The 14,655-nt window shown below is 34.2% G+C and overlaps 1 protein-coding gene across 3 annotated transcripts in view; it reads right to left on the bottom strand.

The window, feature by feature from the left end:
- The window catches only part of EPHA3 (EPH receptor A3), a 378,027-nt gene that overhangs the window by 24,258 nt on the left and 339,114 nt on the right, over nucleotides 1-14,655 (bottom strand). For all 3 annotated transcript variants that reach the window (XM_082392423.1, XM_082392424.1, XM_082392425.1), the window contains 2 exons: nucleotides 2,403-2,552; nucleotides 680-873 (listed from right to left, as the gene is read on the bottom strand). In XM_082392423.1, the coding sequence (XP_082248549.1) occupies nucleotides 680-873; nucleotides 2,403-2,552 (344 nt within the window). The remainder of the gene's footprint in view (nucleotides 1-679; nucleotides 874-2,402; nucleotides 2,553-14,655) is intronic.

The following is a 14,655-nucleotide window of genomic DNA, read 5'->3' as shown; positions in this document are numbered from 1 at the left end:
TTCTCAACACCATTAAGACAACTCAATGATTCTTACCGCGGAGAATTACGCATAAAGTCTACTGGACATTGTGCGTTCAGGATTGCCTTATGGCTATGATGTGTTGACATTGGTATGGCTGTCCAAGAACACTGACATTATTTTAGTCTTAGTTTTATCCTTCACAGTGTCTAACAAAGTAATTGGCACACGATATGGGTTAAACAAAATTTTTTAAAATTAAGTAAGGGAAAATTGCATTTTCCTAGCCAGTGCGATGGTTTGGAGGCATTGTTATTATTTTTGAAACTTTATTTTAAATGAGGAATAAATCAGGACTTTGCTAGAATTCCCCACCACTCCAGGAGATTTCCTTTTTTTTTTTTTTGTTTAAATAGCAGAGAGTGAAAAGGAGCTATGTGTCCAGGGTTCCTATTGCCCAAATACTCAAGCCTGAATGTATACATGCTTCTGGTCAAGATGGAAGTTAAAAAATACCAGAAGTTTATCATTATCATTAAGTAGCATGAAACTGCCTCCTGAAAGTTTAAAAAGGAAAAGAAAACATGTCTCTCTAATCTTGAGGAATATAAGTACCAAAGTATGCAGTTGGGGAAGTGGAAGAAAAAAATTAACATCTTGGAAATAGAAAATACATTCATTTCAGAGTGAGTGCAAGATGCAAAATCAAATGTGTCACCTTGCTGCCGCACTGGTGATGATCTTCAGACTGCCTGGGTTCCGGATAAGCTTGTCCAGAATGCTGACAATCTGCTCAAACTTGGGTCTGTTGTTTCTGTCTTTCTGCCAGCAGTCCAGCATCAACTGATATAACGCAGCTGGGCAGTCCATGGGGGGCGGCAGTCGATAGCCCTCATCCACAGCTTTAATTACCTGTGTGAGAAGCAAAGTTTCCAGACACTTAAGAGTTGGAATTTCTTTTACTTCTTCATGGGCAGGTCACACTTATATGACTATTTCAAAGTTAAGTGAAAAAGTTTTCATTTTAAATTTCTTAAAAGGATAGCAGCGTATTAAATAAATATTATCCATGTCTGAAAATATTATATAAAGGAAGATTGAGGCAGAGAAAGTGGATTTAGGAAAGAAAAGTTTGTAAAGTAACTTTCCAGATTAAAATAAAAAGAAATGTTCTATGATATAGGAAATTCAGTAATTTATAAAGAAATTATTATTTGGTAATACAGATTTCTATGGAAACTATATATGAATGAATGAATGCAGAAAAAATTACCATAAATTTTAGTTATATCACAGTTCAAATGGTACCTCTCAAATCGTAGTAAGTTCCTTTGGTAAAAGGCCACGTGCTGCACAACTAACTGACGATTAGTTCATTCACGCTTTTAAATCATGTAAAGTCATGATTTTCAAACTCTACTGTGTATCAGAATCATCTGGAGGACTTATTAATATACAGATAACTAACCGCTGATTCCATAGCTCTGGGGAAAGGCCCAATAATTTGCATTCCTACAAATTCCCAGGCCATGATAAAGCTGCTGGTCCAGAGACCACATTTTGAGATCCTCTGATACAGAAAGAATTTGGAGAATAGAGATGTGGTAAAGAGAGTCTGATTTTCCCAGTACCATTATAAAACATGGCTTGTTTGAAGAAGTTCAGAAAGGTTTTTATATCCAAATACATTAAAAACAATTTTATATGTGGTGAGTAGGAAATGACTAAAAGCATCTCAGCTTTCCTTCTTATGTGTCTTTGAGATCATGCTCACAGTTTCTGGCTAAGCATAAAAAAACATCTCCAAGTGCTGATCTCACATGCCAATAGCATCCTTTCACTAAGCATTAGCAAAACATGACTTATAAAAACAAAAATCCTTTTGAAAAATCGTATCACAGTTGTAATAGAAAGTTAAAGATTATTTTCTCTATCCAGAGACTTCAATTTGTATAACTAAATTCATGTGCAAGTTTAATACATTATGAGAAACAACATGCTAGTGATTGGTTGTTTTGTCTGACTTTGGGAAATACTATATTTAAGTAAACAAAACGTTGGCCCAGATGCATTAATTAAGTCTGCAAAGGATGGCAGACATGTGTATCTTACTAATGTTACATTGAAACAATTTTGTAGCAAAAATACTTCAAACATTCCCTGATATCTATTGGCTATCTTGTCAGGCACTTATTTTATAAAATTTTATTACAAATGTCTTCACTTTGTCTCATTTCTAAACCCGGGCTTGAGGGAAAAATGTAAATCCTTCAGAGCAACTCATTTGATATCTTTACAAGATTTGGAAGCAATTTCATTTCTTCTAAGTATTCTGCTTCAATGTCACAAACAGGGAGCCACCTGGTTTCATTATGTTCCACTTCCTTGCACAGCTTGATCTCTTAATCCGAACCCATAACTCATAGACTACAAATACTTACATCCTGATTGGACATCTCCCAGTATGGTCTCTCTCCATAGGACATCACCTCCCAGAGAACAATCCCATAACTCCATACGTCACTGGCTGATGTGAATTTGCGGTAGGCTATAGCTTCTGGTGATGTCCACCGGATTGGGATCTTCCCTCCCTTGGAATATAAAATCATATATACATACATGATCAATGACTAAAACATATAATATACATTACTATCTGAAATCTGACTGAATTTGTCAGGGTATTTCTTTTCTGAAATGGAATGCGGGTTTCTTCTGATAGATCTTGATATTCTTCTATTTTAATACCAAGGAGTGAGTGGCATACTATTTACTGCAATATTTTCTCAATCAATTTGGGAAGAGTTTGAAATGATGAAAAGAAAAAAACATTTGAAAATTGCTAAAATGTTGACATTTTATGTCAATTATGGCACATTTATCAGTCATCTGTAGCAAAACAACTTGAAGTAGATATATTATATATTAGAATTGAATGAGGTATCTCAAATCAACCTTTATTGATTTAACATAGATTTATGCATGAACAAACAACCTTAGAGCAGAATGTGAATTAAGTTAATATTTGTAAGGAACTTACACCACTCCTTGATACTCCTAAGTTCTTAAAGGTATTTGTTAATTAAATAAATTCAAAATAAAATTATACATCTAAAAAACCTCTCTTCAAATACATTAATCAATCATCTTAATTAATTTACTCAGTGCCTCACTCTATCATTAACCACTGAAGTACCCTCCATGTACTAGGTAAGCACCATATGAGCTAGAAAGATATAATAATTACATTCTGAAAACTTATAGTCTAGAGGAGAATATTGCTTCTATGAGTTATGGGAGATATAAAGGTATAACTCCCATAGAATTTGCTCTCAGTTTAATAAATACATTTAATAAAGATGTGCTGAGTAGCAACCATATGGGAAGTATTATGCTAGTCACTTTGGGTGAGACAAATATAAATAACACACTGGTCCTTCTGTTTGAGAAACATCAAGCAAATAGGAGTGATAATTAGTTGTTGGAAATAACTAAATGCAGAAAGAAATAAGTATCTAACACTTTGCTTCTCAAACTGTACAATGCATATGAATCATCTTGGGCTCACTCTGATTAAAATGGAAATTCTGATTCAGTAGTTCCAGAATATAGGCAGGGTCTGCATTTCTAAAAAGCTCCAGGTGATGCTGGGGCTTTTTAGAACTGCAGACCCTGCCTCCATTGAGTAGGAAGATAGTAGTGGAGACTGCTGTGCCGCAGAGCATAGAGCCCAGATTCTCGGCTAGAGAATCTGAGGAGGTCACATATGAATTGAGCCTCATAAGATACATCAATTTTTGATACAACAAAAAAAGGGATGGATGTTCCAAAGAATTCACATCATCAAAATTTTATGCAATATTCATCAAAGTGTGTTCTATTGACATTGTACCTCATAGCACTTCACTGGTTCTTAAGTAATGTTCAAGGGTGACAATATATTGCTTTAGAGAAATGGATTGGCAACTTGGGAGGTAAATTATTAAACCTTATTATGCCTGAATTTCCTCATCTGTTATTTGGGAAAGTAACAGTGCTGGTTCATAGCATTGTTGTGAGGCTAAATGACAAATTTCAGTAAAATCTCTAGCATAGTTCCTGGCACACAGTAAAGCCTCAAGAAACATTAGTTTAATAGTCCCACACTCTGAGGGAAATAGCATAAATCAAAGCACAGAGGAGGAAAATATATGTTCTGGAAAAACAGTTTCCAGTGTGATAATACTACAGAGAGTGTGGAGGCATGCAGTAGGAGAGGATGGGAAAAGGTCAAATTGGGATTTAATCACAGGTACATTGAGCCAGTGTTATCCCGTAGAGGAGAGTGATATATGTGATTGGAACTATCTCAGTAAACTTGACACTTCTCTTAGATGTTTTCACACAAGTGAGCTATTCAGAAAGAGTACTGCCAGGAGATCTTTGAAGGAGGTTGGGCTTACACTGGGTTTTGAAGGATGCATGAAACTGTAGAGAGGTGAGCACAAAAAGGAGGACTGAGCACAGCCTTCTTGAGAAGCTACCAACCTAAGGGTCATCCATGATTTATACCAGTGCAGCAAAATCAGGTTGGAGAGATGGTAGCTAGACCAAGAGAGTTTTGGGAGTTGGTGGGAAACACTACAGAGCTCAACGTGCACTGGCGTAAAGATTGTCCAGAACCAGAAAAACAGAATAGAAAACTCTATGGAGATGAGAGGGCATATGGTCTTAGAAGTTGCCCCTTTCTTTTCTCTCTCACTTACACTCACTCATTCATTCTCTTCTTTATAGTTTGTATTTTTTTTCAACAAAAATTTAAAACATACTTTTTCAAATTTAAATTTGGAGAGTCTTTTTCCTAGCCTAATATTGCCCTTTCTTTACCAACATATTCAATGTTAATAATAATAACATTTAACAAAAACCAAATTAACTTAATTACACCTGCAGAGTCCAGATTTGGGTTTTAAGGAATCAAGATTTCAAATACTACCCCATAATTGTGATAAAAACAGAACTACACATATGATATTTAACTATTATAAATCTATTCAGGATGCCAAATGGAATCATTGGGCACACATTCTTTCCCTTTTAAAGAACTCTGAGAATTAACAGAAGTCAAACAAATTGTACTCATGGGGCAAAGAAAAGATGATACTTTAAAATCTCAGCTGAATGTCTTATCTCTGCTACAGACACTTTGCCATTTCCTTTCCTTTGCCCAGAAACAAATTACTAAAAGCAGAAAAATGGCACTAAAAGAAAAAAAGAAAGAGAGAGAGAGAGAGATAAAGGAAGAAAGAAAGTCCTTTCCATGTTGAAAACTTTGCATCTATTTAGAAAATATAAGGCACAGATACGTGTCACCTTATCAAGATCCCCTGAAATAAAAATACAGACATTAGGAAAAAAACCCAAAACCAATAGATTGATGACAACCATGAACAATAAGCCCATTTTTTGTGTTTTACTCAACCAGGATTACAATGGTACATGCTAAAGTTGTTTCATCTTCAGTGCTTTATCCCTGTTTTCCAGAGAGAACAGCCTTGACATTGAGCATATTTTAATAAAATGTCTAAAAATAGTGAAATACTGAAAAATGGTTTTTTAAAAATTTATTTGTTTTTAGGAAGGACATAGCCACACCTATGTCGAAGGAGCTTGGAAAGAGAATCTCTTCACTGGTGGCTCTGCATACAGACATAAATGCCATTGGAGGGACCTCTGATGCTATAGCCAGGCCCATCTCTTTAGCGGGAGCTTCACTCTTTCAATTCTTGACTAAGACCTGTGCAGTGTGTTTTCTAATGAAGTACATGGTTACAGATTCAAGCAAATTATTTCCAGAACAATTTTCCTATCAAATGCTGTCTATTTGCTGTGTAAATCTTGTTAAAACATTGTTTAAAACCCACACAAAAAGGAAATGTGTTTGGGAAAATGTATGGTAAATTATTTTAATCAAAACACTTACATGTTGAATTCTGCTCTTACTGATGTGTTTTGTAATTGCTGCAGTCTGACGAATTCACACATACACAGACCCAATTATTGGAATAACAACTTCAAATTTTCCAATATAACAATTTTTGAAACTCACTGACTGATCTAATAATTCTTACATTATCTTAAACTTTAATCACACTAATTCTTAACAAAATATTATGGCTTTGACACTGCAGTCACCTGTGAAATGACAAAAGCCTTCCACTACAATATTTGCTGGCTTGGGAAATGCAGGTTATAGCCTTTTTACTAGTTTGTTATTCAGGTTTTTAATCTAAGCTTCCCTCTGGCTCCTCGCTGCATCAAAGCTTGAGTTGCCGCCCTTGTAGGAAAGCATAAGGAAGGGGGAGATTTTGATTTTTTTCTCATTTTATTCCAAACATGTTATTCTGAACACATAATGAGTGAATAAGTGGCATTCAACCAGCTCAACAACTAAGCGAGTTTGCAAAATTAAATGTTTCCTTACCTAGAACTTTCCATTGATCAACCTTTTAGTGTATTAGTCCTTTTCTTAGTAGCTGGGCTCTGTTCCAGGTCACTGTTTAGTGAGTTCATATACTTAAAAGTAAATATATTTATTTTAATTACAAGAAGAAGACTCTTAATTTATATTTTCCCATATGATATCCATACAACTCATTCTAAATGAACAATTGAGGCTAATTTGAACTCTTTATTTAGAAGAAAGTGTAAATGAACAAGTATTATTTGTCTTTACTCAATACTGTTATTGGAATCCCTAGGTAATTAGCTTTTGACCCTAGAATTTTAACCCTGGAACATTTAGCTTTCTCATTAGATGACTTTCATTATCTGCTTCCAGGTGTTTTAGACTGATTGGTTTTGCTCTGAGAATGAAGTGATAATCATATTCAAGACTCTCCTACTGCCCCTAGCCAGCCATCTTGTAAATGACACCATCCATCACTGGATGAGGAAGAGAATAAAGATGACTGAGGATTATTCATTATTATTTAGGGATTTTTTGTCATTGGCAATAGATTTATAATATACATAAAGCAACAAATAAAGTGTCTAATCTTTAATAGAGTACTCAATAAATGTTTTGCCCTTTCTTCCATTCCAATTCCCTTCAAATAGTTAGCACACTTTTACTATTCATGTAAAGAATTTATTAAATGAAGATATAAGGGAAAGCTCATTGCCAACTACAAAGTACTATTCAAATTTATCATTCGTTGCTAAAAATACATAAGAGTAAGAAGAGTTTTATAATTTTTTTTACTTTTTCCATGATCAGTAAACAACCAGTCACTCTGGTTCAAATGAGAGAAAAATAAACCAACATATTCGTAGTACATGCTTAATTCAAAATCAAACTACAGGAGAGATTCCGAGCTCATAATATTATTATAGAGTTTGAGGCAGGGTGAGTGTACCTATTATCACAGACTCTTTAAATTCAACATTGTAGTTTCAAATTCTTTGTATTCAAAACTAGGAAAATAAATTCGAGTAGTTGCTTTTGTCCTATATATTGCCATAAATAAAATAAGTGTGCCCAAACTATCATTTGAAATCATAAGGCTATGAGAGGCTGAACACCACCAAAAATTTAATAAATATTTTTAATCTATGCACATTAATATTACTCCATTCCTTTGTAGGATGAGGCTAAGTAAAATGTTAAAACATAAAAATAATTATGCATAAGTAATACTCACATGCTGGCTGAAAATATATGACATATTTATCTGCTAGGTGAATGTCTATTCACGAGTTTACACCCATGACATTTTAATAAATGCAATCAAAATATCAAAAGTAAAGTGATCATGTTTAATATTTAAATCTTTGAGTGGAAAAGAACGATAACTTTAAGTGTTATATCAAAAGCAAATGAGAATAAAATTTAACAAGAATAAAAAGGTGTACTATTTGTTACATTATGTTTGCTATCCCGAAGTTCAACATTCTAGGAGACCTGTTGGCAGATGGCTAGTCTGTTGCAAAATTTTTCACAAATGGCAATGTATTCCACATTATCCCCTGCAACTTGCAGTCCAGTGTAGACAGAAGAAATTATAAGTACCTGAGAGAGATATTTGATCCCCACTCTCTCATTCTTTCCACATTCTTTATACCTGTTGGGTAACTTTAGAACAAGGTCTCTATATAGTAGCACTATTGACATTTTACACCAGATTAATTCTTTGCTGTAGGGGCTGTCCTGTGTATTGAAGTATGTTTACTAGCATCCCTGGCCTCTACCCACTAGATTACATCAGCATCCTTCCAATTGTGACAGCCGAAATATCTCCAGACAATATCAAATATCCCCTAGGGAGCAAAATCATCCCTGTTCGAGAACTACTGCTTTAGATTGTTTGTGACAAATCCTGATCAGCAAGGGAAAATGATTCAAAGAGGTCCAGGATTTAACTGGATTTTATGTAGACTAAGTGGAATTCTTTCTTTCTTTTAACCATTAGCACACTTTCCATGGATACTTTCACTCCTGTTCTAGTCTAAAAAAGGGCCGAGTTCATTAGAGCTAATCTTCTGATATGTGGATTTTGGTAAATATAATAGCATCTCTTTGAGATTTTTCCCTTTATTTTTTGTTTTCTTTTCTTTTCTTCTTTCTCTCTTGCTTCCTCCCTTTAATTTTTTTGAAACAGGGATAATTTTCTATTGCTAGGAAAACTTAAATTAAGCATCAATTTCTTTGTTAGATGGAAGCATCAATAACCAAAATTTTTGGTAAGAAATAGGTTTTTCCTACAAGAGCAAATGCTATCTACGGCTACAAAACATAAATATCATTGACATAGTGAGACATTGGATAAGAGACCTTGAGGGCTCAATTTGGTTCTGAAATAAGGGTGAAAGAAGAAACTGGGGCCCATAAATTTTACTTTAGTCACACTTCATGATAACTCTCTCTGCCTTCAAGCTGAGCATCTGTAGATCTGAGACTATCAAAATAAAATAAATTGAATATACAAGAGACTGACTCATTAAATTTCCTACAAGTAATGTATTGCAGAATTTATTTATACTTCTGCTTCTGATTGGACCACAAAAATTCCTCTTCCTTCCCCACCTCCCACCCCAACAAATTTAAGCCAACATTGCTTGACTTATATTTTCTTCTTCTTTTTCACATTCAGAAATTGCTTTTTCAGTTTATATGTGTAGGGGGCATTTAAAAATTGTAGATGCTTTTCAAAAAACTGCCAAACATATCCTTCAATGAGCTATCCAAAAATTTGGATTTGATGAGACAAATGGTGTCGTTTGGTATACTGCCTTCTTGCCATAGTAAAACTATTCTAATACAACTGTTATTAATGAGCTAAAACTTTGAAATCAGTTGGCAATTGAAGTTTTGGTTGGTAAAATGCTCCTAGGGATTCAGAAAAGTAAAGCGCCAGATACTTACTCTAAAAATAATTTATGAAGATGTGATTTTTACAATATTTTAACAGATCATAAAATGAAGCATTTACTTAAGGTGGTCTCTATGTCTGTATGTAAGCGTCCCAGATATTTACATATTTGAGAAACGTCTCCAATTGCCTGGAGCAAGCCCAGATTCACAGCATATGGAGTGTTTCTAAAACTTCAATTGCAGAGGGACCTCCAGTTCAAACCCAACAGAATCGGAAGCTAATGCTTGTTCCCCATATTTGCAATGCCAAACCCAGAGCCAGTTCCTCCCAGTGCTGATGTCACATCTATGACAGTCAGTAATTGGGGGTGCAGGGGGATTTACAGTCACATGTTCCATTTGGATTCTTAAGTTTAGTAGGAATTAGGAGTTGTCATTTCTAGGCTTAGCTTTGACTGTATTATCTATTTTTTTGTCGTTTCCTGGCCTCTCTGTGCAGATATCTTATCATTCATAAACTGAGGGTCATGGGAAACATAAAACTTGATTTTATATTCAGTTTCATCTATCTCTAACAGCTGTGCTAACTTATAAACATTTGCTCTTTCAACTTTCAAATTTCTATCTTAAACCTACAGAAATATCAAGGATGCTGACATTTTTAATGTTAATTATTTTGGACTCTTGTTTAGTCCAAAGATGATCCTAACCTTGGACTAAACTGCATATCTATTGGCTATAATATCTGGATTTCCTTCCATAGAATTCTTACAGAAAAGTTAAAGGAGAATAAAAGGGCACAAGTAAAGATACTAGGGATTCTCTGGGCAGAGGCATTATGTAATTGCTAAACTCTAATCCAGGAGTAAAGTAGTACAAAACCTTGTTCACTTTGTCCAGAAACAGCAGTTAGAGTAGGAATCACAAAGTAAAATGTTCTTGGAAGACCCTGCAATTCAGTTCTCTAAACTTAATGAATTTAGACAGTTTAAATGAGACATTTGGCTAAAAGCCCTGAATTTTTCAGGTGCTTAACTGAAGTCAGCTCATTTGCTGTGGGTTAGGGGACTTCAAGTCTTGAGTTCTAAAGAAAAGGATTGTAATTGTTGAAATCTCTGGACATTGAGACCTAGTATCTTATGTCTGCCCCAATTTTTCTCTGATTATATACACAAATCTCTCCTTACTGATTTAGGAAATGCTTTGCTGATCCGTATTTCACATTGCCTGCCTGTGAGCTCTGTCAGGTCATAGTTAGAGTGACAAAGGACTTCGGAGAGTTTATCTTAGTAAACCCGGAGTAATTGAGTGTTTAACCTGGAGGCAAATATTGGCTTCTCAGGTTAGAAGTGGAACTATAGAGATAAATCATTTGACTAAAGGATTTAGGATCTATCGTCAGGAAGTAAACTTCGTTCACTGCAGACAACAGTAGACAACAAGGTGAAGGGCAAGCCAAGAAGACTCCCAGGGGAAGCATCTGTTCTAATTCCCAGTAGTTCAAATCTAAAAGCCATTGAGAGAATTGTTCCAGCAGATGTTGACTGCCACAAGAGATCAGAGACAGATGATCTCTCAGGTAGCAAAAGCCAATACTTTGAACTTTTGAAATTTTTCAACATTACATGAGACGCTTAAGAATTTCTTAAAAGTCTTCACCTTTTATTCTAAGTAACTCTATGGCTATCCAGGAAGTAAAATACAAATAACTTTTCTGTTACTTTCTGACTCAAATAATACAATATAAAATTAGGTCATCTGATGTATAATGTATATCTTCAACAAAAACAATGAAAAAATTTAGGGATAAGACTAAACATACAGCCTAATATGGGTACAGCTCTTTTCAAAGTTCAAAGAGGTTTTAAATGTTAAACCTTGTGTTTTACATATATTGAATTCCTACTTTATTTTTTAAAGGTTACAGAAATTCATTTGAAAGTGAATTTTTAGCACTCTGAACACAATTTTCCAAAAAAGCCATATTGATAAGTAAATAAGTCAGAAAGACCTATCCAATATAGCAGGAATACTATATATTTACAATAAAAATAATGAAACAGAAGTATTAGATTCATTCTAGTAATTAAGCAAAAAGGTGCATAACTTGGGTAGGCTTGGTTTTATTAATATTGATAACTGAAAAATTAGGAAAGATGACATGATAGTTTGAGAATCTCATAAATATCTGCTGACAATTCTGACTAGACATCATGGCAATGGTTTCCTTGTATGTCTATGTTGGGTAAAAATTGCTTGAAATACGGGGGCAGTTCCAGAGCAATGGCTAGCAAATGAAAGGGAAAATATCATGGGAGTGGGCCTGAACCATGACATGTAAAACTATAGTTGAAAAAGGGTCATAGGACAGGAATGAATCAAATTATTAGCCATTCCAGGCATCAAGTGGTAAGATTGGTTTGGGAAATAATGACTGCTGTCTCTCCCAGTGCCGGAGCAGCTGGGGCTGGTCAGTGGCTTCAGGGTACATGGGAAAAGCTTCAGGCAATGTGTCATCACAAAATTGAAATGTGGGATATTCACAAGTCAACTGGAAATAATTTTAGTTAGTGATTTTTACTAAGCTTCCAGGGCTCAACACTACAGACTGGACCAGTCACTATTTGCTTGTTTTTTCGTCTGAGTTATATCATTAATCTGACTACTTAATTTGTCTTCTTGCAAAGTGAGCCTGTTGCAATAAAAGAAATTATTAAAATTATTCCATTGAATTGAAAAACAGTTAAAGCAAATGAATCTGGCCTATTAACCTCAATATTTACATTATTTTCTTCTTCACTCTCACTAATTCTCTGTTCTAATGTCATTTTATCAGAGAAACACTCTCTGATCGTCCTATCTACAGTAGCATCTCCCTCACACTGTCCACGTTCTTCATCTTATTTCTCTGCCTTGCTATATCTTTACCTGTTTGTTTATTATGTGAAATACCACACTAGAATGTAAGCTCACAGAGTCAGGGCTTTGTTTTTATCCCTGGGTCCTCAGGTCTGAGAACAGTGCCTAGTATATTGTAGACACTCAAATATTTGTTGAATGAATGAGTGAATGAATGATGCACTGCAGAGAAAACTGTTCCTGCTAGAGACTGTGTGTAATATATTTACATAGAACCTCCTCACTCTTGTGTATCACTCCAAAATTATAGTTGTGATTTTTCTCCACATAAATCTGGATGGATTATTTTCACATGTTGAAATGTTCGTGCTATCCATCTCTCTGAAATGGGTGGCTAGAAAGTATTTGATCCCTCATTAAACTTTGGTGCACCATTAACTGAGATTATAAAATCTTCTAGAGTTTTCTGATTTGGGGATATATAGCTTTACTTTGTGAAGCTACATAAGACAGAAGCTATGTAGTGATCCTAAGAGACTAGAAAATATTGACATTATTTATTTTGGGTCCAAGCTTAAAATACATTACTATATGAAGGCCACTGATTAGATATTTACTTATTGATTTTTTTCATTCATGTGTAAATTACATATGACATACACTACTTATCAAAATACTATTATTCTCTTTTTATATCACACAAGTTTTTGGTATGCATAGTTTTTAGTCCTTGAGAATTCTACAGAACTAAGGTTCATGTTTTCTAATATTTATATTCTTCAAGTGGAGTTATCCTGAACCAGAGTATTCAACCACTTAGCTTTTAATCACTTGCTTTAGCCCCTTGTTTTTTCTTGTCTTGCAGATGAAATTAGACAAGACAAAGCAGTAGTAGAATATTTCTGGCATCAACTTGGCAGACTCACAGAGAAAAAAAATAGAATAAGTTATTATGTAAAATAAGATTTCTTTATCCTATTACTTAACACATAATGCCTTTAATAACTTTTCATTTGGTTTTATCTTCTAAAAATTAAATAGGTGTTAATTGGCCATAGGGCAATGTGACACAAGACAGAACTTTTTTCATTCAATATAAAAATCCACTTGGCAATTACTCAGTATGCATCTCCATAACAGGAATAAAAAGAAAAATACTAATAATGAAGAATGTAACCAAGAACACATCATTTGGTTTTCTTAAATTTCCCAGTCAGTTTATGTGGTAATTATACCCCTAAAATGAATTTGGGGACTTGAGAACAGGATTGACTTTACGAGACACAGCATATAAATTAGATAAAAGTCTATATTTTCTTTAACTTGATCCTGTTTAAAACAGCAAATTGACCACTATCATCTTGGAATTTTGCATCTCATCTATTTCAACATACAAACATAATATATGTATTCATACACACATAAAAATGCTAACTTATCAAAAGTGGAATTTCATAAGAAAAAGATTGAAAAATTATTCGGTAGAAAACAGTTCTCACCAATAATACCATGCTTCTGATATTATAAAATAGAGCAAATCAGTAGTTCAGTCCAAAAAAATGGGAAACATGCCATAATTATACTCTGAAATTCACATGATGTATAAGTAAAGAGAGGTAATCCATTTTTTTGTTTGTTTTTCTCAACAACAAAAATTCTCTGATGTTTTAATTTTGCAGAGCTAAATGCTCCAATCATATCCATCCCAAGTAAAATCCAGGGCCTTTTATGATGGTTTGCAACCTTAGGTATGCAGCCGCAGGTATGCTTTCAAGACCTTTCTTCAAAACATGTTATATCACATAATACTATATCATAAGTCAGATTTTATATCATTTAATAACTACTCAAATATTTATTTAGTTTTTAAGGTGTTATTTTCCTCAAAAAGTATCTATAACAGTGGTTCTCAAAGTGTTATCCAAGCATTTCTGGGGGTCCTCAAGAGCATTTCAGGGGGTCTGCAAGACTGAACTATTTTCATAGTAATACTAAAACTTTACACCTTTCTCATTCTCATCATCTCATGAATGTACAGTCGAATTTTCTAAAGGTTACAGGATGCATAATAATATTGTATAATAAAAAGTGTCAGTGTTTGGAATGTCCGTATAACTCAAGCAGTGAGAAATCAAGAGAAATAACTAAAAGTGTGTATTGAAAAAAAATTCCAATTTCCTACCCAATATTCTTATGGAAAACACAAAAAAGTGTATATTATTATCTCAGCTGACTCTTTCCTTTCAGGCATACTATTGAGGATATAAGGAAGGAAAACTCAGAGTACACTTAAGACAGTATCAAAAGCAGCAGGAGAAAATGTCTGATACATTGTTTTAAGTTGTAAGGCTAAGGGTTTTCTCAACTCCTCAGATGTCCCCTCCAGTTTAAGAATCTTTAAATACAGAATTAGTGGATATAATTTCTATTTCACTCTTCTACCCTGCCTGTCAACCACGGAGGTGTTTTAAAAATGAGAACAG

This window comes from Balaenoptera borealis (assembly GCF_965194805.1).
Source record: "Balaenoptera borealis genome assembly, chromosome: 5".
In the NCBI taxonomy this organism is placed as follows: Eukaryota; Metazoa; Chordata; class Mammalia; order Artiodactyla; family Balaenopteridae; genus Balaenoptera; species Balaenoptera borealis.
Note: the sequence above shows the minus strand (reverse complement) of the source record. Positions and strands in the feature narration are given on the sequence as shown.